Here is a 27,956-nt window from a genome sequence, read left to right as displayed (position 1 = left end):
CTGAATCAGTCATCCTCTGAGGAAAGTTCCCTGATCAAACACAAGCAGTATTTCATATATACATTTTTCACTTAATAATCATATAGAATGCCCAGGTTTTAGGTTTGTTTTGGATTTTCTAAATCTAAAATAACCCTAATGGCTTTGCAGAAGATTGCCAGTAAAACTACAATCAGTCTGAAAAAAGGCTGACCGTGTACAGATGCACAGAACTGAGGTGAATTAAAACCTGAGTTCATTATAGGCTGTCTTACTATTAGGCTGCAGGAGAAGAACCAGACACCACGTGGTTGGTGTCTTACAGCTACCTGGAAAGTAACGGAAAATAAGAGCAGCCCTTTCGCTGAACTGTAAATTTCATCCATGAGCACCTTCCTATCCAAGACCTCGTCGGAAATAGTTTTATTCGGCTCGAATCTAAAAGCAAATATAGTATTATAATTAAAGTATTATTATGGAAACGTTTCCCGCTGTAAAAGGCGTATTTTGGTGAATTAGTGTGTTAAAAAGGGTATGTGAAGTTTATATATGGGACGCTTACTAGACGTTTGAGTTGTCCATGTGTCCAGCTGTGAGAGACAACATGGACATGAGAGACTGAAGCGGTGTGAGGAAACAACAGGAGATAGAGGCGGAGTGTTTCTGCTTCTACTTAACTTATCCCCAGTCTTCAGTGACAGGAGCCGTACACAGCTCAGACGACTAAGGTAAGACCTTTTCACATCTGGTATCATGGCTGCACGGTCAAAGTCTGCCGAGCTAACGCCGCTAGTGACGTTACTGCGAGGCAAAATGCTGGGTTGGCAGAAAAGGGTCTGGACGGATGTTTTCATCACGAGTTTTAGCCTCCTGTCCAGCAGCTGCGGCTCTGAGCTCAGGCTAACTGCTAAACACAACTCACCATTAAAACCAGTTCGGACCCTTATCCTGGTTATAGCCTGCACACACCTGTCTGTTGTTTACTTGTGGTGAGTGTCGCGTAGCATGAACGTTTCTTTCTCTGTTCCCGTCGGCTGAAGGAGCTTTATATTTGAAGAAGCCAATATTCTAAACTCGTACTCTTCCTCCATGTCTGCATACATCAGTGCGTGGATATGTTCAGCCTGTGTTCCTGCAGCTGAAAACGTCAAAGGAAAGTTTCATTATGTGTTAATGAGTGAGTTGGACTCAAGTCTTTTCAGTCTAGCTGCAAGCTTCAATATCCTAATGTCCTGAGAGAGAGGCTGCAGCAGTGAGATCTACCTTACAGGCTGCTGCTGCTGCTGCTGCTGAGGGCTATGAGGATGTTTAGTGGATGTCATCAACCGTAAACACTCTTCTGACTTCTCCCCCTCAACAAGCACTTCTTATGGGGGTGAAACATGAAGAGAGACACACGCAGCTTCCCTTCAGCGTTGCCTGAGAGGATTGTCTTTCTCATTAACAACTTCAGGACAATCTAAAAAAGAGAAGTCAACTCAGATTGTCTTATGAAGAAATCTGCACAGATGCTGACATGTTTAGCAAATTTGAAGAAGTCAGTGAAAAATTTTGGCAAACCTTCATATATTAACCTTTTTGCTGTTATCAGGTGCAAAAGGCAGAGGAGCTACTAAGTAACAACATCTTGTAAGTTACAGTTCATGAAACTGTATAAATAATCTGAGTTTGATCTTACTGAACAGCCTCTGATACACCTTTGAACTGAAGAGCACCCTTTTGTTTTATTACAGCCTGTGAGGTGAGCTGAGGTGGGACGTGGGCCTCTACTTTCATAGAGCCTGCTGGTATGGCTCAATACTTGAGGCATTTCACCACTGTTGGTGATGAGCAGCCGGCTCCGTTTGAAGAAGAGCTGCATGCGATCAGCGAGGAGCTGAGCCCGGCCACAGGACTGTTCCCAACAACACTGACCTTCAGGGATTCACTGAAGAGACTCTACACCTCTGAGCGGTTCCAGGTCTGTCACACATGTCTGTCCATCTGTTCAAGTAGCTGTTGTTAGAGCAGTGTAATTGAGATTTGAAAGCTAGATTTGTGATGTTTCCACTTATAATCCACTGATGTGTGTGCGCTGGCTTGATTAGATTATTATTGAAGAGGGAAATAATGCCCATCATTATTGTCCAGATTGACATCTTAAAAAATTTGTTGGGCAGCATATACCTCACCTTAAAGCTGCATTGAGGTGAGGCCTCAATGGGCAGCAATCGAGCCCACCTGGGCTCGATTCTGAACTGCGGCCATGTCTTCCCCCACTCTCTATCTGCCCCCCTTCACAGCTTACTCTCTGTCCTCTCCTAATAAAATTATATGTATATATTTGATATACAATCAATCAATCAAATTGTATTTAAACCCAAAGAAAATACTCAGAATCTTTACTGAGGCTACTTTATGTACAACAAACTAAAAGTACTCAAAACGCGTTCCACATTGAGCAGCTATTTAAAGGGATAGTTCACCGAAAAATTTATATTCACTCATTTTCTTTGTTTACAAGTTGACATTTACATGTTTTTAGCCTAAAAATCTACTTGATGTTACAATGCTAGCATACATAGCCACATAAATGTGCACCCAGGATGTGCCTTTGAGCGAGAGTGTGTGTTTTGTTCCCGTGTCCCCGTCCGTATGTGATTGCGCCTCCGAGGAGGCTATCAGAGGACATTTAGGCTAAAAAGTTGAATTTGAATGTCGGGATTGTGAACAATTGGATGACACCACATGAGCAGTATGGAGGCATTTTATGTTTTTTCTGTTGTTTTATTACATCTGAAGAAGAGGACAGAATTTACTTAAATTGTTACACTTTTTAGAATATATTATAATATGGGAGGATCTTCTGGCTTTAGTTATTTAAATCAAACCATAGTCTGCCTGCCAACAATTCTCCTGACTCTATCTCATGTTGCTTTCAGGTGTTGGTGGTGTGTTTGGTCATCCTGGATGCCATGTTTGTTCTGGCAGAGTTGCTTATAGATCTGTCGGTTATCCATCTGGAACATGACCACATTGCTCGTCAGGTACGACACTGAATTGACCACTTCCTCACAGAAAAGCCACAATTACAACTACAACCAAAAGTAACCAGCAAGTTTTTGTTGCTGCAGGTATTTCACTACCTGAGTCTGGCTCTACTCACTTTCTTCATGGTGGAGCTGGCTGGTAAGCTTTTTGCTTACCGCCTGGAGTTCTTCCAACACAAGTTTGAAGTATTTGATGGTTTGGTTGTGGTGGTGTCCTTTGTGTTGGACATTGTCGTCCTTTTCCACGAGGATGCCTTTGATGGGATGGGTCTCCTCATCCTACTGCGACTCTGGAGGGTGGCCAGAATTATCAATGGTTAGTAACGCTGTCTGTCTGTGTCTGTCTGTTCACTCACTCACTCACCCTATTGTAAGTGTTGTAGTCTGGAACAGAATTACTATATATGCATGTAAAGTATTTGAGAATATTAAATATATTTTACATCAAATAATAAAAAATTCAGCTATTTCTCAATTCATGATCATGATCAAGTTCATTGTAGCTAAAGCATATTTAAACTTTTAGCCCGGTGAGTTCTGTTGCTCTACAGTCAGATTCAGCTTATTTTTCACCTCCATAATATACGTTACAACATACATAGGAGCCAAATGCCATACTCCACAGATCAGGGTGCATTTAAAATTAACCTATTTTTCCATGTAACATAAAAAATAAATAATTAATAAGTAGTATTTGGTCTGCATGAAAAAATCAGAGATCATACAGCTGCGATGTTGTGTGTGTGCAGTATTTACTTGTTGTAAGTGGTTCCGTTTGAGCTGCAGGTCTAAAATATCTACTTTGTGGAAACTGAAACTAAATTCAAAAATAAATGTTCAGTGAACCACAGCTGCTGAATGAGCCGCCCTGAGTCACTGTGAAGTGAAGTGAGGATTTTGTGATTGTGTGGACCTGCTGTAGTTTTCAGGACTGCTGTGACTGCCTGACTCAGACTGACTGGAATAGATATTATATCCAGCTATTGTTTGGGCTATTCAGTCTGTCCCTTTAGGGGAGCAGACACAAACTAACAGCAGGTTTACAGTGTAGTACATTCCCATTGAATCTAGTGCACCACAGGGTTAAATGTAGTTCTGTAGTTCTAAATGTCCTTCTGTTTCTGATTCTTCTGTAAGTCTTTAACTGAGGTATAGTGTTCACACATTGCTTTCTTGGGGTGGTGGAAATTGGCCGAGCAACCAAATTAAGTCCTTAATCAATGATGCGGTATTTCACTGTTTTCAGTCTCATTATCAACATAGTGCCATGCACCTACTAAGCTGCACAATGAGCACAGACTCTGCTTGAAACACACAGATGATCTGCTTGAGTTCAAAGTGACACCGTGGTCTGTTCAAGAAGCTTTTTACTCACTATCTGGAAAAAACTCTTATCATATCAATCCACCAAGGTGTCAACTCATCTTTCTTCATAAGGGAATGGGAGATGGCACTCTGATTGGTTTATTAAAACACACCTATGTTACATTAAGGGACTGAGGACATCCCTTTTGAACCAAACACCTGGTAGGGACCTTTTAGTTCCATTGTTAAATGAACAAAAGTGGATTTGGACACTAACTAAATTCCATGTCACCATGAGCTTAGATCATTAAGAAGAGTCCTTTGTGCTTTTGCTGCTAATTCGCTAAATCTGAGCATCACTGAGGTAAAGTTCACCTCATGATAAACACAGCCTGCGAAACATCAGTATGTTAGCATTAGGCTCAAAGTGCTGTTGCATCAAAGTACAGCTTTAGGGAGGAGCTGGCATCTCTGATGGCTTTTTACCACCCGCAACATAAACTGTCACATGAAATGACTGGGGATAAATATAGATGAAATATTAACAGCTGAGTTTACAGAATGTGTCATTATTTTTGATAGATTCACATCCAAAGATGAAAAAATATCATTATAACGACCAATAAAGATGATGGTGAGTGTTATGATACATTATAGACAGTATAAGACTGTAGGCTGCAGGCACACAGACTACAAATGTCGCCTACCGCACAGCCTAACTCCTCCCCAGTCCAGTTTGACTGTTGAGACTGGTAAACTGGCCATTTCCTTTGTATTTGACTGCATTGCAGGAATCCTGTTGTCAGTGAAAACCCGTGCAGACCAGAGGCTCCACAAGCTCAAGGAAAGCTACGACCACCTCGTTCAGAGAGTCACTGAGCTACAGGAGCGCACCGATAAACTGGTAATTCCTAAACTGCTTCATGCATGCAAACATACATCAGTGCCAATTTTTCACATTAACATACATATACATGGGATTTATTGTGATATATGTGGGAGAGCATGTGGCTGAGGCTGGCAGCAGGAAAAAATGTTTTTGTTGGGTGATGTTTTGGTCCTGAAAAAAAAAATATTATAAGATGTATAAGCTACTTTCAGTGGGAGGACCAGATAATAAATAACATGTATTATTTGGTCAAAGATTTAATGAGGTTCACCATTAGTCTGACTCTTCTCTGTCTCCTGCATCTGTCTCTTTGGCATAGGAACAAGAGAAACAGAAACTTGAAGCCGTCCTGAAGAAGCACGGCATAGACTTCTAACTCATCAAAGTAACTTCAGGGGACCTACTGTTCAATGTCATTTATATTATGTTCCTTTCTGCACCATTGTTTTTAATTTTCAAACTATATACTCCTTCATAAACTTTTATAGTAGACCTTATTTCAGTATTCCTATTACCTGTTCACAGAATCTTTACATCAACTGTACAGTTGGGTGAAGGCATTTAGTGTAATCATCTCATTTATAATATCAGTCAGTGTGTCCATGGAAACCTGGAGTGATGGAAACCAGTGAAAGTACTGCATGTATCTAATGAATGCCAATTATTCTGATGCTACTGGATGAGAATGTAAAGTTATGAGGCCACATAATTAACTTGCCTGTAAATAATTTAAACTTTCTTTATACTGATAACATGCACATAAACCAAAATCTACATCTACTGAGTGACATTGAGAAGAACTGTTCTGTAAAATAAGAACGAATGTTAAATAAGTGTGGAATTTTTTTTCATTTATTCAACAATGTTAAATAATCTTACAAAATGTATATGTACACTATTAACAGTATTAAATTGATTTTACAAACAGAACTTCAAAAATGTCCTGTACCAGTGTATGTGGAACCTGTATGAACTGTTAGATAACTCTTGGATCAGACAAAAGGGGAGAAGAAGTCATAGGGTAGTTTGGCATCGATGGTGGGCATAGCATTGTAACCAGGAAGAGCAGCAGCCGACACTGGTGTGAAGGCCACTGACATGCTGATTGTCAGGATGCTGCTGCTGCCAGACAACAGGGCCTGTAGGAAAAAAACAGAGTTGTACAGAGGATTAACTTTACATTGCCTTGTTCATTTTTCTGTTAAAACCTGACAGTCTTTGAAAAAGTGATTCATACAAAGCTGGTGGTGTTGGTTTGGACAACTTCTTTGATGCTCACAATCTGGGGCTGGGCATTCACCAAGGATCCATATTTGGTCCATTCAACTTCTAAATGAAGTGACAACGGGATGCTGCAACTCTGGGCCTCCTGCAAACAACAAACAAGCTGGATGTTAATGTAAATAATTTTCTGCTTCATGCCCCATAAATATGAAAACATACAGTATGGTTCAATGGCAATAGAAAGATGTATAATTGATTAATTGGCCTGTTGAGTTCAACTATCAATAAAATTAGATTTGTATAATAAATATCGTATTCACAAACCACAATTAGTCTCATAGAGCTTTAAAAAGGTGTGACCTCCTCTGTCCTTAATCCTCAACAAGAGTAAGGGGTACAGGGTAAAAAGAACGTAGAAACCTCAGAGAGAGATACATGTGAGGGATCCTGCTCCCAGGATGGTGAGAAGTGCAAAAGATGCCACGTGTAAAGGAGAACATCAGAAAGATAAGGGTATTTGCAGCATTGATTAGAATAAACACTTAGTAGCATAATGGATGAATTTAATTGATTGATAATTGTCAGTAATGGTCGAGTATCTCAATAGAAAAATTGTCTTGTAATCTACAACGAATGAGTTTTGGAAAGCTAATATCAATCTTATTACACAATATATTGTGACAAAATCATTTTTAAAAGTTGATACATACTGTTCTATCAACATGCAGCCTCTCTGACCTATTACAAATCCTATTTTCCCAGAACTAGGGGGAAGGGAGGTTTCTTTTAGAGAATATAAACTGAATATTGTGGTGGAAATTTGGTCAACAAACAAGGTTCTGAGACAAGTTGTCTTTGTAAATGTATTTGTAAAAGCTTTCTGCAGAAAGGATGGCACAAGCAAGGTGGATGTTGCAAGTGTGATGAAATATTTAAGTGTCTCAATGTGGGTTACCGCCTGACCCCAAAACATGAAGAGGGGGGTGTGTGAATGTATTGTTCTGTGTATGGAACTTATCGTCTGTAAAGCTGTGACTTATAAGCTGCATCCTCAATGTGTTGGAGAGGAAATAGTATCATGTATGGTGAGGGTGTTGTGTCTGTGTTCTTGGAGCAAAGGACAAACACAGTAAAACCAGAGTAGAGCAAAAGGTCACATGCTAGACAGTGGGTGCACCATAAAGTTTATGTTGAGCTGTACCCTAGATTGAAAAGTTAGCTGTAAGCTTAAACTAAGAAGTTATGAAGTAAATTTCGATTACAATATCCGAGCTTGTACAGATACAAATCTGTGAGATGAAAGGTCAGAAACTCTGAGTAAAATGTCCGACATTTACACAGAACATACTAAAACCCTTTGGAATTAATTGGATTTTTATCCCAGAATATAGGGGGCAGACTGTTGAGGCTGGGGGGCTGAAGATGGCGACGCAATGAAGAGCAGACAGACATGATATTGAAGCTCATGTAAAAAAAGATTACTCAATAAATTACAAATCTCATTTGAATTGCCTGTAGATATCACAACATCCTTTGATCTGTCTTTTGCACTGTTATTCTTGATGCAAATAATTAATACATTTGACATAAATGTAAGAGTTTTTATTCTCGTTTAATTTTTTTTTTTAATACATTTAAAATTTTACCATGAAAATTCTCAGTTCTTACTCGTAATAATTCCAGTCCTCCCCCAATTCCCCAATTTATTTTGTTCCTTATATGCTGTCATCCAATCACCATGTCAAACCAGCATCCTAACCTCAATTTGAATTCAGAGTTGATATTAGTCTTACCTTAAGGTCACAGTTGTAATAAACTAGCAAGTGATTGTGGTATGAAAACGTCAAGTTCAAATAACAACTGTGATAAGCAGTGGCATACAGTTATGCAAACCACTCCAGACAATCAAAGGTTCAAATTTATTAAATAATCACAATCTCAGCAGCTTCACATCTCTCAAGTTTTTATACTTCATCATATTATAGATCGTATTCAATACTCAATCAACAAATTATTGATGAGAAGTGTCTGTTACATTTCCAGGGTTATGTCTGACCTTTGGCTGGTCCACTCAGGGACAGCCAAAGACGTATCCTGAAGCCGCTCTAGTGTTGTCTTGCTTGTTTGCTTTGGGTTCGTTGTTTGAGTAAAAGCTGAACAATCACTCCAGTCTCTGGTTGTGTTTATCCTGCAACAAACTTTCTTCCTCATTGTATTCAGATGCATTCATCCTTCCCTCACTTCTGACAAGATTCCCTATATAGCATTCCTATGCATGATGACGCCCCACCAGCTTCACCATGGTTGGTATTAGCCAGATGATAAGCAATGACACCTGTGGTGCGAAATACGGGGCGTCTCAGGGCCATGAGAACCCTTGATTGACACTTGAGACCCCCTGAAAGCCTCAACAACAAAATTATTGGGGGTCGCTGGAAAAAACATGCTCAAACTTATTTTTCACACAATATCCTTAAAATGTATTTTAAAAGCGTAGTATGTCCAGTATTAGGTAGTATATTTTTACATACTTATTTACCCAGATTTATATAAGGCCACCATGAACTTGACCTTTGACCACCAAAATCGGTTCAGTAAATCAGAGAGTCAAAGTGAATGTACCAGATGTTATAAAATTTACTACGGGCAGTCTTACTACAGTGCTGTGAAAAAGTATTTGCCCCCTACCTGGTTTCTTATGTTTTTGCATATTTGTCACACTTAAATGTTTCAGATCATTAATTTTTTTTTAATATTAGACAAAGATAACCAGAGTTAATATAAAATGCAGTTTTGAAATGATGATTTCATTTATTAAGGGAAAAAAGCTATCCAAACCTACCTGGCCCTATGTGAAAAAGTAATTGCCCTCCCATGATAAATCATGAATGAATTGTGATTAACAAAATTTTTTTGAAAGCTGAATTAAATTTCACTAACCACACCCAGGCCTGATTACTGCCAGACCTGTTGAATAAAGATATTGCTTAAATAGAACCTGTCTCACCCAGGGGAGTAGGCTAAAAGATCTCAAAAGCAACACATAATGCCGCAATCTAAAGAAATTCAAAAACAGATGAAAAACAAAGTAATTGACATGTATCAGTCTGGAAAGGGTTACAAAGCCATTTCTAAGGCTTTGGGACTTCAGTGAACCACGGTAAGAGCCATTATCCACATATGGAGAAGACTTGGAACAGTGGTAAACCTTCCCAGGAGTGGCCAGCCTGCCAAAATAACTCAAAGAGCACATCGACGACTCATCCAGGAGGTCATAAAAGACACCAGAACAACATCTAAGGAACTGCAGGCCTCACTTTCCTCAGTTACGGTCAGTGTTCGTGATTCAACAATAAGAAAGACACTCGGCAAAAATGGCATCAATGGGAGAGTTCCAAGGCAAAAGCCACTGCTGACCAACACAGCATTTCATAAAAACAACATCATACCAACAGTCAAACATGGTGGTGGTAGTGTGATGGTCTGGGGCTGCTTTGCAGCTTCAGGATCTGGACGACTTGCCATAATGATGGAACCATGAATTTTGCTCTCTACCAGAAAATCCTAAAGGAGAATGTCTGGCCATCAGTTTGTGACCTCAAGCTCAAGCGCACTTGGGTTATGCAGCAGGACAATGATCCGAAACACACCAGCAAGTCCACCTCTGAATGGCAAAAAAAAAAAAAAATGAAGGTTTTGGAGTGGCCTAGTCAAAGTCCGGACTTAAATCCAGTTGAGATGCTGTGGCATGACCTTAAACAAGCCGTTTATACTAAATAAAACTACAATATGGCTGAATTAAAACTATTCTGCAAAGAAGAGGGAGCCAAATTCCTCCACAGCGATGTGAAAGACTCATTGCCAGTTATCGCAAATGCTTGATTGCAGTTGTTGCCGCCAAGGGTAGAAAAAACAATTATTAGGTTTAGGGGGCAATTACTTTTTCACAAAGGACCAGGTAGGTTTGGATAGCTTTTTTCCCTTAATAAGTTAAATCATCATTTAAAAACTGCATTTTGTACTAACTTGGGTTATCTTTGTCCAATATTAAAATGTGTTTTATGATCTGAATCATTTAAGTGTGACAAATATGCAAAAAAAATTAAAATCTGGAAGGGGGCAAATACTTTTTCACAGCACTGTATATTACATTCCCAGGAACTTGAGGAGACTGTGACCTTTGGCTTCCAAAGTGTAATCAGTGAATACAAGGGTCCAAGTGCATATTTGTGCCAAATGTGAAAAGATTCCTTCACTGTGTTTGAGAGGTATCACCTTCACAAGGCCAAAAAGTTGCTTTGTGAGGTCACAGTGACCTGACCTTTGACCACCAAAGTCTAATCAGTTATTCCTTGAGTCCAAGGGCATATTTGTACCAAAGATGAAGACATTTCCTCAGGGTATTCTTGAGACATTGTGTTCACAGGAATGGGAGGGACTGAGTTTATATAACTCAGACTCAGGATTTGACTATTCTCTGTTTTCAAAAGTGTGCTTACCCCAGGATGGAAGCTGCTGATTTGCACCCAGTCCAGTGGATTGTTTAATGGGGAGTTTCCAAAAGAAGCCACATACTGGGGATAGTTTGGTCCTCTCAGAACATCCAGGAGAACTTGGGAGACCAGGGAGCAGTTGGCAGTATCCTCCAGTCTGCAGGAACAAGACAAATCACCCCAATTCTAAACAAGATATTGTAGCTATACACAATAACAGGATTTGGTCAGTGTGCCTTGCCTTAATGTGCAGCCAGACACAGAATCCAGACCAAAAAGGACAGGGGAGCGCTGATGTAGACCACGCAGACAGTCTTGATCCTCAGCTGCATCCAGAAGAGACAGTGTTTGTCTAGAGTCGATGCTTCTGACAATCCCAGTGAAGATGAATGCTAAGGATAAATCCTGAAACTTATAGCACATCATAATATCCCTTCATACCCTTCTCAGCCACCACTGCACAACCTACTACTGCTGTGGAAGAGCACTGTCAATGATTCAGATAAAGGATATTCATGTGTTCTTGTTCCAGACACAAGAGGCAGTCCAACCACATAACCTGGATTTCCACTATAATCCACAGCCACCTCCTCAACATCCTGCTGTATAACAGACAAAAGACACATTTATATTTATTGTCAAAAATAACATGTTAAAGACCGAAACACCTGATGACACTAAGGGACACAACTGAAGATGTGTCCCTAAACTCTGCTGTTGGTCATTAACATCCGATTACATCAATTAGCGGTAGGTATTAATTAGTGCGCCAGAACGTGTATTATGTATTCTCAATCTTGTCTTATATTCTAAAAAGGGACAGTGCTTAGTTTAATAAGGCATAGAGCTAATGATGTCTGAACTACTGAGTGAGGCACATGGCTTTCATAGTACCACCATACAAGCCAGTAGCCAGTCAGATTTACCATTAGCCTCAGTGTACCCTCAAATTAGCCTCTATCATTGATAACAAGCCCAAAACACTCGATAGCGCTAAGGTGCACAGTTATTTTCCTATCATCTGCTGTTGGCCACTAACACCTGCTAACATCTACTGGTAGTTGGTAACCTCAATTGTGCAGAAGACCTTCAAACGTACAAGGGATATTCAACATCTCGTCCTTTATTCTCAAAAAAGCCGGCAGTCAATATCATTGGACACAAAATTAGTAAATACCACTGAGTGTAAGATGAGTCAATTGTTTACAGGCAGAGAAAAGACTGAGATTTAGATGTAAAAATATTCTGATTTAGTTTTTTGATAATGATGATGAGATAAATCACCAATCAGAGCATCAGAGGTGCAATGCATATACTGCACCGCCAACTATACCCCAATCAGATAATGTTATGGTGTGTTTGTTGTAATTCTGCCATTTCATAATGATGTCATCATGAAATAATTTAAACCATATGAATGTTTGTTAATATAAATAAGCTGTAGATTGGTTGCAAAACATAATGCATTCGTACACTATATGATGTAATTTGCTGACTCAAAAGTGATGATGATGATGACATCATACCTCCCACATGACCAGACATTAATTTTTGAGGTTGCATCTAGAGCCCTATAGAATTGAGATACTTTTAAAGTAATTTTTAACTATGTATGACGCAATTTTCCTTTGACTTCTTAATAGGTCACTTATCTTATCACATCAAATGATGGGGAATACTTTCTTGATCAATATAAGTTTTAGATTGTTTCTCTTGTTTATGGAAAAGTATTTGAGAACAGGCTTTTTGGACGACATTCTTGTTGACCTTGACTTTTAATAAATCAGCTCCATAAGTGAATAATCTGGAGACACCCTCGCCAGTAATATTCTCATCACTTTTGGTGAAAATCTAACTTTGATGCTCATTTATTAGTAATATGTGACTTTCTACATGGACCAGCTCTTAGCTATGGTGCTATGGCTTATTAATAAATGTTACTGACTTGACTTTTTCTGTGGAGTCCTGTTTTATCATTGCAGATAAAGATCACAGCTGCAGCCACATCGAGGATGGTGGTTGCAACTGATCATGGATTATGATTACAACTTGATTGCTTAAATAAACAATATGCTTACTCGCATATGATAACAGAATTTGCAATACCACTATCATTACAATAGTCATTCGTCTTATATATAAAGACTTAAACATAAATATACAGCTCCATTTATGTTAGACGCTGTCTTTAATCATGAATGCTGTAGTGGTATTTTGTTGTGCTCTATTACACATGACATATATTGCACTTCTGTACATCCTGAGAGATCCGTCACATTCGATTCCATCTTAGGTTTCAATTTCCCCACCCCCACCCCTGTTAAAATTATTTTTGGTGGTTCTTCCTCTTGCTGAGGGTTAAGGGCAGAAGATTTTGCTTCTTGAACAGCCCTATGAGGAAAAATGTGATTTGTGAATACAATTGTTTGGTTGATTCACATGGAGGGTTTTTACATCAAATGATCCTTAGTAGCTCATACATGTTAAGGAATGATAGGAAAGCAGTGGGTCCACAATTACCACATGCATTTATTGTGAGTCATAATACATTCTTTGGTACGTCCAGGTGTATAGAGCAATGATTCCTATAGTGATGTAATTCATTCATCAATAGGATCTGGCCTTAAGTGACAGAAAAAATTATGTCTGGATTGATGAATTCAAAATAATTAAGGTATTTAAGTTCTTGATAAAATCTTTACTGGTTTATTGTCAGGTGATGATATCCCTAGTGACAGCTGTAGTTTATTAATGTACATTATCTACCAACAGAACTTAAATTGAATTTATTTTCCATTTTCTGAGAACTTTACCTGTTCAGCTTTACAGAGAAATTGACAATGCTTCACTTTTAGCAATATTGAGATAAAAAAAACAACAACATTCAAATGGCTCTTTAACTGCAGTCATATCAACAACAAAAAACAGTGAGCAACCAAGAGGTTATATTCATCAAATCATAGGATATTAAAAGGAAACATACTTAGTAAGTACAGCTAAATACAGTACCTTGTAAAAATTGCAGATTCTGATTGCAGAACAGCACAAACAAACGTTTGCATAACAACCTGTGATACAGCAAAAATATGTGGTTGAGTGACAGTACCTGGAGAAAGGTGATTTGAAACTCCTGTTTAAGGGACAGGGCTGTTTCACGAACAAATCCAAGTATCAGAGATACGCTCACATTCACTATCTTACCGGCTGGGTTGTACTTCATGGCGTATACAACCTGAGGAAACAAAATGCCAGCAGACAACCAACTTTTTATTTGTGTTGTAATTAGTTTCTGTGGATGTATTTAGTTCCGGGTGTAGTGTTTTCTCCACTTAATTATGTACCAGCAATATTATAATAATATACATGTGTCAACAATCCAATAAAATTACAAACACACCATTAAGTATGACAGTACATATCCCTTACCTATGAGCTTCTTACCATATTTACTAATTTCTGACATAATGAATTTGTAAAGATAGATCTTAAGGTGGGGCTGTTGTACTGGAGAGCATTTGGTTGTACTAGTGTGCTAGTGTGTCTTATGATGTAGTTTTTCCACCCTGACAAGATCAAACTGCTTAAGAATTAATTAAATCTGACATTGAATATTTGTAATGTTTTGGTAGTTTAAAATGACTCTGTATCAAAAATGTTTTGTATCCATAAATATGTGTAATATCCCACAAACTGTCAAGTTGTGGACTCGCCTTCAGCACTACATTAGCACAGAGTCCTGGGTTCAGGAGAACAGGACTGAGGTTTTCTCCTCCACTCATGTTCCACTTAGTCTGAGTCCCCTCTAGAGACTGCAGGATGACTGAAGCGACCTCCACAGGAACAACCTGGAGGACATCAAGAACACACACTTAAGTTAATTTATAGCCTGACTTCACACTATACGACTCATTTTCAGTTTTTAAGGGACCTGTATTATATCATAGCTATTAATAATAAGACTAGATATTATGTGTTTTAAATATGGTCAACATTTAAATCTTATTTTTTCAGTTTTATAAAAAAATGAACAAAAATACACGCAAATACATAAAAAACTTAAAGCTCAATTAATAATAAAATCAAAATCAAATAAATTGCTAAGGAAGAAATTAGCTCCACCATCCTATCCCCCTGATTTAGGCCACCAATTCCTTCAGAAGTTCCATTGCGGGGGGAACAAGCCTCTTTAACTGATTCCTTTGCTCCGTTAACTCGGACAGTCAACAACTGTAAGTTTACAATGTCCAACAGAACCCAAGCACAAAAAGAGAGGGATTACGCTTCTAACAATTTTTTCGTTGCTATGAGCCCAGCTAATAGTGCTCGTTTTTAGAAACAATGGGTTATTTGACTAAAAACACATATGATGTTCATTGTTTATATATTGTACTTAATACATATTTCAAACAAGTCGTGGTATGTTCAGTTTCATAATATTCTGTATCATAGAAAGATTATTCTGCAAAAACTACTCAGTAAACAGTAAGGTTAACAAAGTGTGTTGTCAGTGCCAATGTGAAAATATCTGATAACTTCCTCCTTCTTGGGAGCAGAGTGGAGAGCTGAGAAAAGTGTAATTGTTCCTATACTTGCATTGCAGCAGTAAACCTCAAAGTTCCGCCTGTGCTTCTGCAACTATGTTCCAACTGCGCAAAACAAATGTCTGTGTCTTGCTAAATTTGCTGGTTAATCAGATGCTGTAATGGTATATTTTGAAAGATTTTGAATGAAGGATAACTGACAGTAATATGGATGGTATCATGGAGAGTTTGCAATGAACAATCAATTAGCATAGATGATATTGTTGGTAAAGTTTGTGATAGGAAATAACTTAAGTATAAATCTGTTAAAATGGAACATCACATAACAACAGTGCCAAAGAAGTAGACTGTGACTTTGTGACTTTATGATCTTTATGATTACCACTCATAATAGCACTAACCCATTATGTTTTTTTGCGACTACATGAGACACATTCAATCTTCCCTCCCCACCTCAAAATAATTTTGCATACCACCCCAGCTGCTTCACTGGCAATGTATTTGTGTACACTCTGCAATCAGCCCTATCAGACCTTGCTGTGTAAGGCTGTTTGTTGTCCTCAGTTCAGGATTCAACACAATCATCCCCCAGCAACTGGTGAGGAAACCATCACTACTGGGCTTTGACACTTCCCTCTGTAACTTGACTCCAGACTTTCTGACAGAGAAACTAAAGAAAGTGCAAGCCAGTAGCAGAACATCAGACACCATCATGCTGACCACAAGTACCAGCCCCCTAATGTTGTGTGCTCAGCCCACTTGCTGCAAAGCCATAACTGATCAGCCAAGTCTGAATCCAACCCCATCATCAAGTTGGCTGATGATGTAACAATAATAGGCCTCATCAGGAAGTGAGGAAGTGGAGCAACTGCTGAGATGATGCAAATACAACCTTCCTCTTAATGTAGAATATCAGGAAGACATAAGTTGACCACTCTCCACTGCTCCTCAGCTGCTTTGCAGCAAATTTTTGGTGTGCACCTCAATGATGACTTCACCTGCTGCCTCAACACTAACGCTGCAGTCCATTTTCTGTGGCCGCTGAATAGAGCTAGTCTCCCATGGCCCATCCTCTCTCCTTTGTGTAGAGGAAGTGTAGAGACTAACATTGTCAGCTGCATCTCGTGACCCTCTCAACTCAAGACCCTGCAACGCATTGTGATGACAGCTGAGGGCATTAGAGAGGCCTCTCTCTCCCTCTTCCACAATGAAGAACCCCTCCCAAAGACTGTGCCTGTGCCATCAGGTTGCACAGCATCAATAACAGCAGTATGAGGTACTGGAGCAGCTTCTCTGCCCAAGTTGTTAGACTCTTAACACCATGTTAACATCCATAACATAAAAACACCATATTCTTAAAATGGACAAGTTCACAAGCTTGCACTGTCACTTATATGGGATATTTAGACATTGACCACATATTTATTATAATTAAAGGGGACATATTATGAAAATTCCACTTTTATAGTGCCTCTACACGTTAATTTGGGTATTTGGCATGTCTACCGTACCAAAAGCTCTGGAAAAAAACTCCAGCGATTTGTTGTGGTTCTTCTATGTCAGTAACGATACGCTAGAGTGCGTCGAATGGGATTACGACCGAAATAAACGTCGTAGTCACACCATGCCCATGTAGGGAGTCTCGCTACATGGCCTTGGACGAGCGAGCTAATGCTAGCCGGGCTCCACCGGCCCGGTTAGCTCGCGAGCTAACACTAGCGAGCCAGGCTCCCCGGCTAGCGTTAGCTCGCTACTGCTACTCGCTGCTGCTACCCGTCAGACATTTAAGTGGCCGCATAAATAAGGGACCCCCGGGACAACTCTAAACGTTGACTCAACAGTGTGGAAGGATGCTGCTGCTGCGCCAGCTCAAGCTCCCACTGCTCCCACTGCTTCCACTGCGGGGCTGCGCTGGGAAGCTGAGCTCTCGCAGCCAGGCTTCGGCCCACCTGACTCTGGTTCAAAACGAAATGGTTGCAAGATTGTATCTTCGTCTCCAGTAGCCATATTACTACAGAGGTAATGGATAGCTAAAAATCTGGGTGCTTGTATCTCGTGAAAGAGGGACCACTCAAAACAGTTCAATCTGAGGAGGGCTGTTTTAGATGATCCTTGTGGTATTTTGACCAAAATATGTTACAGACATTTCATTAAGACCCCAAGGAACCATATCAACTTGTGGTAAAATGGGCATAATATGTCCCCTTTAAGGTGTGCACTGATTAACGCTGACGTCACCTCCACCTACAGCTCAGGGGAAAGAAGAACAGGGACACCTAGTGTCCAGGTGAGGGTGGAAGGGGTCGTCACAATATGATTAGGGAAAAAATCCACCACCTCCTCCCCATGAATAGCCCAGATACATTGTCTAGTAAGGAAACCATAGAACCACCTGTAGCACCAGATTTATATTTTGACCACTTTTGTTCAATAGAACTTTCTGAACTGACTTCACTACTCATAACTTCTAACTCGACTTTTTCAGGTAGTTATCCCCATAATTGACAGTTCCATATTAAATCTGATTAATATGGTTTGGTAAATGGTTTTGTATTTATTTAGCGCTTTGAGTGGTCATCAAGAGTAAAAGCTTTTCTAGTCTTGATGACCACTCAAAGCGCTTTACAGTACAGTTTTACATTCACCCATTCACAAACACATTCATACAGTGCAGCTATTCACAGCGCTTTGTTATTCTATGAGGGGCCATTCGGGGGTTCAGCATCTTGCTCAAGGAAACCTCGGCATGCAGATGGGTCAGACTGGGGATCGAACTGCCGACCTTCAGGTTGGAGGACAACCACTCTACCCCTCAGCCACAGCCGCCCTGAGCCACAGCCGCCCGTATGTCTTTGTTAACCGGCTACTTACCACAAGCTTTTAGGTTTAAGCTAATTAGAGACCCATATGAAAACTGTCCTTCATTTCTAAAATCCTTGAAAAGCTGTTGCTAACCAGTTATTTGATAACTTATATAGTAATGGTTTGTTTGAAGACTTTCAGTCAGGATTTAGAATCCATCACTGCACAAACACAGCACTTTTAAAAGTCACTAATGACCTTTTCATGGCATCAGATAATGGACTTGTCTCTATAGTCCTTTTGGATCTTAGTGCAGCATTTGACACCATAGATCAAAAGATATCTGTGACGGAGACTGGACCAACATGTAGGGGTGAAGACTGGTTAAAACCCTATTTAACAGATAGATTTCCATTTGTCTATGTTAACAATGACTCCTCCATTCACACACAAGTTAGTCATGGAGATCCACAGGGTTCTGTCCTCGGACCGATACTCTTCACCTTATATAGGCTCCCTTTAGGCAACATCATCAGTTAGCACCACATACACTTCCAATTGTTAAGCAGATCAATCGATCAATCAAATTTAATTTGTATTGCCCATATTCTCAAATCACAATTTGTCTCACAGGTCTTTATGACACCCAGCTCTACATATCTATGACGCCTAATGAATCTAATCACTTAGTTCAACTTCAGGAATGTCTCAAAAACATCAAGGCCTGGATGACCCAAAACTTCTTACTTCTAAATTCAGACAAAACTGAGGTCGTTGTAATTGGGATTAACATCTTAGAGAAACACTGTTTTTTCTCTCCATTACTCTCTCTTTCTCTCGCTATCTTTGCAGGTAAGTCTTATGCCAGAGCTGCAGGATAACAGTTTTTATTATTAATAGTGCCTTTAGATAATGTATATTAGGATTTACGTAATACAAATAAAATATAATTAAATTGGATATTATAGTACTCTATTATTATTCTATTATAATATATACTTTAAACTATTAAAATATTATACAAGCAATGTGTACTATTACTTGTATTAATATACTCAATATAGTTTTTATGGTCATTAAGTTATATTCTATAATTATTCACATTAACAATATGACAATTACAACAGCGCAGATCACTGCTTTATTTTCTCTCCTGTTTATAATGTGTTTAGTATTATTTGTTAAGTCAATTTTTCACTGTTTACATTCATATGTGAAAAGCATCCTTATCACCAGCAAAACACTCACTTTCCTAGTCTTGTTCTCTTGTTATGTTCTATGTATTTTTGTATTTTGGTCCGTGAGGCAAGACATTTCCCTGAGTTGAAAACTTAGTATGAGGATGAATGACAATAAAAGTTAACCAGGACTTAGACTTTACACAATAAATGTTCGGTAAAAGCATGGATGATTTAAGGTCTCGCAGAAAGAAAAATATATTTCACGACAGCTTAGACTCAGTAAAAGTGAGAACAACACACAAACACATAGACACACATATAGTTTTTTTCATATTTGAGTGTGTTTAGTCACTACTCAATACATGCACTGTTGATTTTGTTTATGTCATCTACATTGTCTGTTTCTAACAAAATACTAATACAATGTGATGAAAACTGTTAACTGAGACGTGGGTCCGTAGGTTCTGTGAAGAAAAATGTGATTTACTAATTCCAATTTATGGATTTGGGTTAATTTGCTTTAAGCAGCTAGAGCCAGATAATTCAGAATCATTATAATGTTTTGTGTCTGTTGGTTAAACAAATAAAATAATTTAATACTTACTGCTGCATCTTTATTCGTCCCCTGTAGAGTAGGAAAAAAAATATTTTAACATCTTTAAAATAACTTTCTTAGTGCAGTGAGCGAGACAATTGATTGTTAATCTTGTTTAATTTATTTTATTGACAGTCACGTTACTTTATTTTTTCAAAAAGGAGGGAATTAAAAGTCCATCCCAAAAACATTCCGTGTCAGTCATTACGCATTGCATTTCCAAAAAGGTAAGGAACTATTGTTTGCATTGAAAGTTTGGTGGAGTGCCCCCTTAATCACAGATAAATTCCTGAAGTACGTTCATCATATTATGTGAGCGTAAGAGTGTTTGAGAGTGGACTTTCTTTCAGGAGCAAACAGGTAGAGCAGTAAGAGTGGGACTCACAGTTAAGAGCTGGACGTCAGTGTAGGTGCCCATTTTGAGGGCTGGCAGAGAGCTGCAGTCCTGATCGAGGTTTACACGCCGGGAACACCCTCTGCTGTCATCTTTTAAGAAGGCTGTCGCGAAAAAGGTTCAAAATTAAAGCAAATTTGTTAAATACTTAATTTATAAACTCTCTTGAGCATGTTGGAAATAAGAAACTAGTATACAGTAGTACGATAAGTTTATTTCCTTTAACAAACAATAACCCGACATAGCAAGCTGTGGATTTGAGAGATGCTTATTTGATGCAGTTTTAAACAAAACATTTTTTATTTCATGCTCATGTTTCAGAGGAAACATCACTACACCACTGTGCTGTATATATCTGCTGGGTGGCTCAGATTCTACAGGGTGTCATTCAAACTTATCATCCAAGAAATTGTGTTTAAATTTTATTTGTGTTGCAATTTATTTGTTGTGGGCTGTGTGAATTATGACAATACTCAAATTGACCCACAAATTGTCCATGACAATTGCTACTGTTGGGTTTGCTTAGATAAGAAAGTAAATTGAGAACATTTTAGAAAACTGTGTAGCATTACCACAAAAAAAGCTAAAAAGAAAAGAAAATACAGCACAGCGATGACAACAAAGAGCAGAAACACAGTCTCAGCAAATAAATTCAAAAAAATATAAAGTAAAGGTGACCATAAATTACTGTTCCAACACACTGAAAACATCTGACTGTTTGATGGAGTGATCCAGTGATTGTTACATCAGAAGTTCCTTGTACTGATTAGCCTTAAATAACAGACAGGTAATAGTTCTGTAATGGTCTGGTCTGCCTTCTAGTCTTGCTGACCACTCCAAGTGCTTTACATAACGTTTTGCTATTCACACACACACACACACACAACACACACTTCATACAGTGCATCTATGTAGAGTACTTTCTCTGACGCACATCACACACACTGCCAGCAGAGCCATCAGGAGCAATTTTGGTCTCAATTCAATGCCCAAAGATTGACCTACCGACCCTCTTGTTATTCGACAACCCACTCTACCACTGAGCCACTGTTGCCTCTAACAGAACCTGACTCAATGTGCCATCTACCTCAACCGGTTGGGGTGAGCGGTGAAAAATGGGGAGGAGAGGAGACATTGTTGGAAAAGAGGAGAGAGAAGAGAGAGGAGAGAGGGACCACAGTGGCCACAGTTCAGCTGAGGTGACAGTGTCACAAGGGTGAGTAGAAGCTACCTGCAGGACTTGTGTCCACACAATCAGCAGTGACACCAGGAGCGGGCAACCAGAACATCCCTCTGTCTCCATCTTCCCCTGCCGTCACCATCACATCCCCATACTGAAAACAAAGAGAACATCAGAATCTGATGTTAAGTATGTTAATGAAGAAAAGGAGCAGCAGTTACTACATCAGAAAAGAAGTACCTGGTATCCAGATGGGACCTGGAGCTCTGCAGTGTTTTCCTCCAAGCCGAAGAGGAAGCTGGTAAATTGTTTAAACAGCGTATCAAAGTTACTGTCGGTTGGAAGAGAAGGTGAGGGATGAGACCATCCATCAATACCTACAAAGAATAATACAGAAGGACTTGAAAATGGAGACACTGGTATCAAAATACAATCATATAAACACTACCGTTCAAAAGTTTGGGGTCACCCAGACAATTTCGTGTTTTCCATGAAAACTCACACTTTTATTTATCAAATGAGTTGCAAAATGAATAGAAAATATAGTCAAGACATTTACAAGGTTAGAAATAATGATTTTTATTTGAAATATTAATTTTGTTCTTCAAACTTAGCTTTTGTCAAAGAATGCTCCATTTGCAGCAATTACAGCATTGCAGACCTTTGGCATTCTGGCTGTTAATTTGTTGAGGTAATCTGTAGAAATTTCACCCCACGCTTCCTAAAGCACCTCCCACAAGTTGGATTGGCTTGATGGGCACTTCTTGCGTACCATAGGGTCAAGCTGCTCCCACAACAGCTCAATGGGGTTGAGATCTGGTGACTGCGCTGGCCATTCCATTACAGAAAGCTTACCAGCTGCCTGCTTCTTCCTTAAATAGTTATTGCATACTTTGAAGGTGTGCTTCGGGTCATTGTCCGGTTGTAGGAGGAAATTGGCTCCAATCAAGCGCTGTCCACAGGGTATGGCATGGCGTTGCAAAATGGAGTGATAGCCTTCCTTATTTAAAATCCCTTTTACCTTGTACAAATCTCCCACTCTACCAGCACCAAAGTAGACCCAGGCCATCACATGACCTCCACCATGCTTGACAGATGGCTTCAGGCACTCTTCCAGAATCTATTCACCTGTTCTGCGTCTCACAAATGTTCTTCTATGTGATCCAAACACCTCAAACTTTGATTCGTCTGTCCATAACACTTTTTTCCAATCTTCCTCTGTCCAATGTCTGTGTTCTTTTGCCCATATCAATCTTTTCTTTTTATTGGACAGTCTCAGATATGGCTTTTTCTTTGCCACTCTGCCTAGAAGGCCAGCATCCCGGAGTGGCCTCTTCACTGTAGACATTGACACTGGCGTTTTGCGGCTACCATTTAAGGAAGCTGCCAGTTGAGGACCTGTGAGGCGTCTATTTCTCAAACTGGAGACTCTAATATACTTGTCTTCTTGCTGAGTTGTGCACCGGGGCCTCCCACTTCTCTTTCTACTCTGGTTAGAGCCCGTTTGTGCTGTTCTCTGAAGGGAGTAGTACAAACCGTTGTAGGAAATGTTCAGTTTCTTCACAATTTCTCGCATGGAATAGCCTTCATTTCTAAGAACAAGAATAGACCGGCGAGTTTCACAGGAAAGTTCTCTTTTTCTGGCCATTTTGAGAGATCGAATGGAACCCACAAATGTGATGCTGCAGATACTCAACTAGCTGAAAGGAAGCCCAGTTTTATAGCTTCTCTCAACAGCTAAACAGTTTTCAGCTGTGCAAACATAATTGCACAAGGGTTTATAAGGGTTTTCTAATCATCCATTAGTCTTCTTAGGCGATTAGCAAACACAATGTACCATTAGAACACTGAGTGTGTCACAGCTCCCTGTGCCTCCAGTGCCCCTCCTCCTCTCTTCTCTCCTTTTCCCTCAGGTGCAGCATCGCCAGTTCGTCCTTGTCACAACCATGGTAGATACTCGTTCTCGGCCCCGCAGTCTGCGTCTCCTGCTACCTAGTAACCTCCGTGTTTGTTTCTCCTGTCCTCCAGGACCCCGTTCTCCTGCTCTTCCTCCCCGCTGACGATCTCTCGGAGCTACCAGCAACCACGGCATCCTGCCCTCCTGCTCCTCCGACGAACTCTCGGAGCTATAAGCACCCGTAGCATTCTGCTTTTCCCTATAATAAATAAACATCATTGAACGCACCACCTCCTGGCGGAGGCAGTGTTTTGCCTCCGCTCTGGGGTCCACCCGACTCGTATCATAACAGAGTGATAGTTGCTGGAAATGGGCCTCTATACACCTATGTAGATATTTCATTAAAAACCAGACGTTTCCACCTAGAATAGTCATTTACCACATTGACAATGTATAGTGTATTTCTGATTAATTTAATGTTATCTTCATTGAAAAAAACTGTGCTTTTCTTTGAAAAATAAGGACATTTCTAAGTGACCCCAAACTTTTGAACGTAGTATATATATATATATATATATATATATATATATATATATATATATATATATATGCAATAATATTCTGCATATTCTGAAAAAACAAGAAAAAATAACACCAGCCTTATTGACATAAATTTAAATCTACACCTGAAAGAAACATACTGACTGATAACTTACGATTTTGTGACTGAATACAAAAAATGTCATAATTTGTCTCCTTCCTGACGGATGGCTGAAGCTGTGAGTAGCCGTCTATGGTGCTCCTCAGAGAGTACGACGCTACATCACAGCTGCAAAGCTGTTTGTTGCCACTGCAATCAAAATGACAAACAAAACATTTCATGTGTAAACTTGGAAAAACATTAAGATTCATATTCATACTGATAAATATCACATGTAAACAAACAAGCATGTAATTTAACGTGAGTATTACCTTAAAATAGTGGCCTTTAAGTTACTCCACTGCAACACCACACCGAAAATCAGACCTTAATTGGACATTTTAAAATGTTCCAACCTAACCTCATCAGTAAAACAAGAGTTGTGTCTTACCCAATACTCTGCTGCTCTAGCTTTCTCCTCTGTAACAGTAATGCTTTTATACACTTATTACAGCCAGTCATTTTTTATTCTAATTGCCGTTAAGATACCATTGCGTAAACACTTCCTGCAGGGAAGTGCGACATCAAATGCATTTGAAGAGCTAACTCCTTGTCAATGTTCATCATTTCAATGAAACGTCTGCAGGGAGTTTTCAGTAAAAGTAACATCACTACACTTGAAAAACTGTGGAATGGAAGTGGTGAATAAAAAAATCAATCAATCAACTGTGACATCTTCTGCCCCTAACCCTCAAAAAGAGAATTTCTGTTATAATGAGAGCAGTGGATTGTTATATCACAGATTGTGTTGTTGTACTGACAGTGCAGTGGAAATGTACAGGGAATTAAGTCTAACTGAACATGGAAGTTTTTTAACCCTTCCTCAAAGTGTTTTTTACCTGGCATGTAATTGTGAATAGCATCTATTTGCAGATGTACCATTATTTGATACAGTTGATCATTATTTGAAAAAATTAACTGTCTTCTTTGCTTATTGCTGTTTATGTCAATACATATGCTTTACATTATTTTGCTGATATCCTGCTATTTTTGTTCACTAAAAGTAGCATTACATAGATAGAGTATAACGGAACACGCCTTTAGCTGCGTCTCTACTGAAATACAAGCAGGGAGCAAGAACATGCTGCCGCGCTGAGCAGCGGGACACTTGCCTGACGGTGGACACTGAGCAGCCGGTGAACAGAGGCAGCTCCTCATCACACTCTGTGTCACAGCAGCAGTTGATGTCACACGCACCGCTGTGTTCGTCACAGGGACACAACCTGTCAGCTGACACACAACAAACCACGGTTTATAAAGTGTCGTCATCCTGCTGAGAAACTTTATCTGATCAGGGTCAGTGAGCTCTGAATAAACCAACTTGAAGTGCAGATGGTTGTAGCTGAGATTGTTAATGTTTGTATGAGTTATTAACAAAGAAACTCTTACATGCACAAGAGCTGTGTAGCACAGAAAGTGGACCCAAGTGACATCGTTACTTACAGTAGTGATAAGAAGAGACAGTATGTTATCAGTGAGCTGTGAACACAGATTACCGTCAGTGGCAGGGAGGAGCAGCCGGCCGGACACGGGCAGGGGCTGGGCGGCTGCGGTGGGTTGAACGGTGCTGGTGTAGGTCAGCGTCGGTTCTGTGGCCTCCAAGGTTGTTGTGTAACTGTCTGTGACGTTAGATGTGACAGTAAATTCATCGGATGCAGTCGCATTGAAATCGTGGCTCGTTACATTTTCGTCTGTAGTCACAACATTGGCCAAGAGAGTTAAACAGAAGATACAAAACATCAGCTCGGCGCCGAAAGCCGCCATCTTTGTTTAACCGTTGCTATGGTACTTCTTCTGGTTTTATTTGCTTTCTGCAATTCATGAAACGCTACCGCCACCTGCCACCTGCCGTCCGCCAACAGAACACACCCACCAGTCAAACGCGAAGGGTCAAATTTACGGATACTCTGTGGTTAAAAATAAAATCCTGCAAGTCATTACAATGAAAATATAATTATTCTAAAAGCTGCTGCAGTATTTCAAAAATATGGAAACATGACACTCGTTATCTCAACAGGATTTAGAATGGTATTATTATTACTATTGGTATTATTAATATTTGTATTAATATTTGTATTATTATAGTTAGATATAGTCAAAGACACTTTGAAAAAAAAAGGGATTTTCTATTGTATCCCAATGGCAGGAACAGGACAGCATCTAAACTTATCTTGACCATCATTAGCATGAATTTATTCCAGTGTGGTCAAATTCCCCAACCCTGGAGCACAAACATCACATTTTCCATTAAGGGATAATTTGGGGCAGTTGTGAAGATCTTTCATAGTTTCCTGCAAAAGCTTGAATGAATTTGTTTCATACTATTTACAAGAATTTAATTGTAAATTCTACCATCACTGTAACCCAAATAAAAAAAGTGAATTATATGAAGGAATAATGTATTGTTATTTTTAATTGAATATGGAACGTCAACTCTAACATAACGTGTGGGTTATAGGTTTGTTTATGCACCTAACATATGATGAAGAATCATAAAGCACCCCGCCTCCAACATGAAAACTGCAAACATCTGTGATCCACTCTTGTTTTTCATTTCTTTTTCTGTTTAAGACAAATCTCACCTGATTCATGACTATTTTGTATTCTCTAGGAGTGTGATAAACTCACTTGAGCTTTTGAAACACATTGATTTTTTTTAATCAAATTGATAGCTTATACTGGAAAATCTCAATATCAAATTGATTTCAGGTTTTAGTGGGCAGTGTCATATCATAGGAGGGCCACTTCAAGTATGACAAAAAAGTGCAATATGTCAGAAAATTCCTTGAATGCCAAAACAACTTTATAATACAAGCATTAATAGATTTGTTTTAATACATTGGTTGTCATTCAACATAGGACGTGATTAAAGACACAACCTTTCAGCTGCCAACAACACTGTCCTAACAAGATCTTTATGCAATTTTTTAATGATCAAATTCTAACTATTAGAAATAAAATCAACCACAGCCTGCTCTCAGTTGGCACTAATACACCATCAAGAACAGAAATCTCAGAAACTGCTGAGAATTTTATAAATTATTTTGACAGCTTCTCTCAATTTGATTGATTAAGAGGTAAGTGTGGGATCCATGTGCCTTAAAATGAATCACTTTAATACAAATACACATACTGTATCCCAGTTGTAACCACTCCAGACCTGTCTAGAACTATGCATAAACCATATTGATTCGTGCTGACACCAGCTGCTACGCCTGACTTCTTAGAACTCTTGGGTTGGAATTCTAGTGCGTTGATAAGCTTTCTGCTTTGTCAGAAGATAGTGTTACCACCTGGCTCAAGACTGGCAACAAAAAGGAAGATCAGACACAGATCTATCAGTCAAAAGTAATTTATTCAACTGAACTCTTATATCATAATCATTAACTAGTGAGGTGTGTAAGTATGAAGGGCATCAGTCGTGTCAGAAGTGTGTGGATGAGTGAGAATGTTGTGTGATGCGTGTTTGTTAGTGCAGCAAACCAAACAAAGGATGAAGGTTCAGGCTAGTGCAGCAGGCCCTGCTGAGAGAGAGAGAGAGACACTCACAGAAGAGCAGACTTATATGCTTTCTGGGAAGGCCCACCCAGATGGGCAGGTAGGTGGCTGTAGCTCCACCCACCAGCACAGAGCAAAGCACACAGGCAGGTAGAATAAGAGGGTCGTCACAATAGTTCTCTCAGTTTTTAAATACATGAACATGATAATCCTCAAGTGTTGTAACCAGAGGTCAACTTAGTCTTTTTT

General features: G+C 39.4%; 2 protein-coding genes and 1 long non-coding RNA gene across 7 annotated transcripts; 1 reads left to right on the top strand and 2 right to left on the bottom strand.

The window, feature by feature from the left end:
• Window positions 1-336: 336 nt before the first annotated feature.
• hvcn1 (hydrogen voltage-gated channel 1) lies at window positions 337-6,132 on the top strand. 4 transcript variants are annotated; one of them, XM_053428797.1, is made up of 7 exons: window positions 338-707; window positions 1,571-1,608; window positions 1,713-1,939; window positions 2,901-3,005; window positions 3,093-3,324; window positions 5,105-5,217; window positions 5,522-6,132. In XM_053428797.1, exons 3-7 carry the CDS (start codon window positions 1,769-1,771, stop codon window positions 5,576-5,578), a joined length of 678 nt encoding a protein of 225 aa, XP_053284772.1. In that variant the 5' UTR covers window positions 338-707; window positions 1,571-1,608; window positions 1,713-1,768; the 3' UTR covers window positions 5,579-6,132. The 4 variants fall into 4 exon arrangements, with proteins under 4 accessions (XP_053284774.1, XP_053284772.1, XP_053284775.1 ...); XM_053428798.1 differs by lacking the exon at window positions 338-707 and adding an exon at window positions 781-968; XM_053428799.1 differs by lacking the exon at window positions 1,571-1,608 and having other exon boundaries at window positions 337-707.
• On the bottom strand, window positions 840-1,418 carry LOC128445904 (uncharacterized). Its single transcript, XR_008339522.1, has 2 exons — window positions 1,243-1,418; window positions 840-1,117 (listed from the first exon to the last, which is right to left on the bottom strand). It is a non-coding gene; the product is annotated as an uncharacterized LOC128445904 (long non-coding RNA).
• Window positions 6,045-25,982, bottom strand: LOC128445902 (tectonic-1). 2 transcript variants are annotated; one of them, XM_053428795.1, is made up of 14 exons: window positions 25,706-25,982; window positions 25,322-25,439; window positions 24,226-24,359; window positions 21,853-21,989; window positions 21,664-21,766; window positions 20,424-20,536; window positions 20,048-20,068; window positions 14,630-14,764; window positions 14,026-14,151; window positions 11,433-11,521; window positions 11,161-11,298; window positions 10,926-11,076; window positions 6,440-6,571; window positions 6,045-6,341 (listed from the first exon to the last, which is right to left on the bottom strand). In XM_053428795.1, exons 1-14 carry the CDS (start codon window positions 25,971-25,973, stop codon window positions 6,195-6,197), a joined length of 1,812 nt encoding a protein of 603 aa, XP_053284770.1. In that variant the 5' UTR covers window positions 25,974-25,982; the 3' UTR covers window positions 6,045-6,194. The 2 variants fall into 2 exon arrangements, with proteins under 2 accessions (XP_053284770.1, XP_053284771.1); XM_053428796.1 differs by having other exon boundaries at window positions 11,433-11,518.
• Window positions 25,983-27,956: the final 1,974 nt, after the last annotated feature.

This window comes from Pleuronectes platessa, chromosome 8 (assembly GCF_947347685.1).
Source record: "Pleuronectes platessa chromosome 8, fPlePla1.1, whole genome shotgun sequence".
Taxonomy (NCBI): domain Eukaryota; kingdom Metazoa; phylum Chordata; class Actinopteri; order Pleuronectiformes; family Pleuronectidae; genus Pleuronectes; species Pleuronectes platessa.
This window is presented reverse-complemented; position numbering and strand designations above follow the sequence as displayed.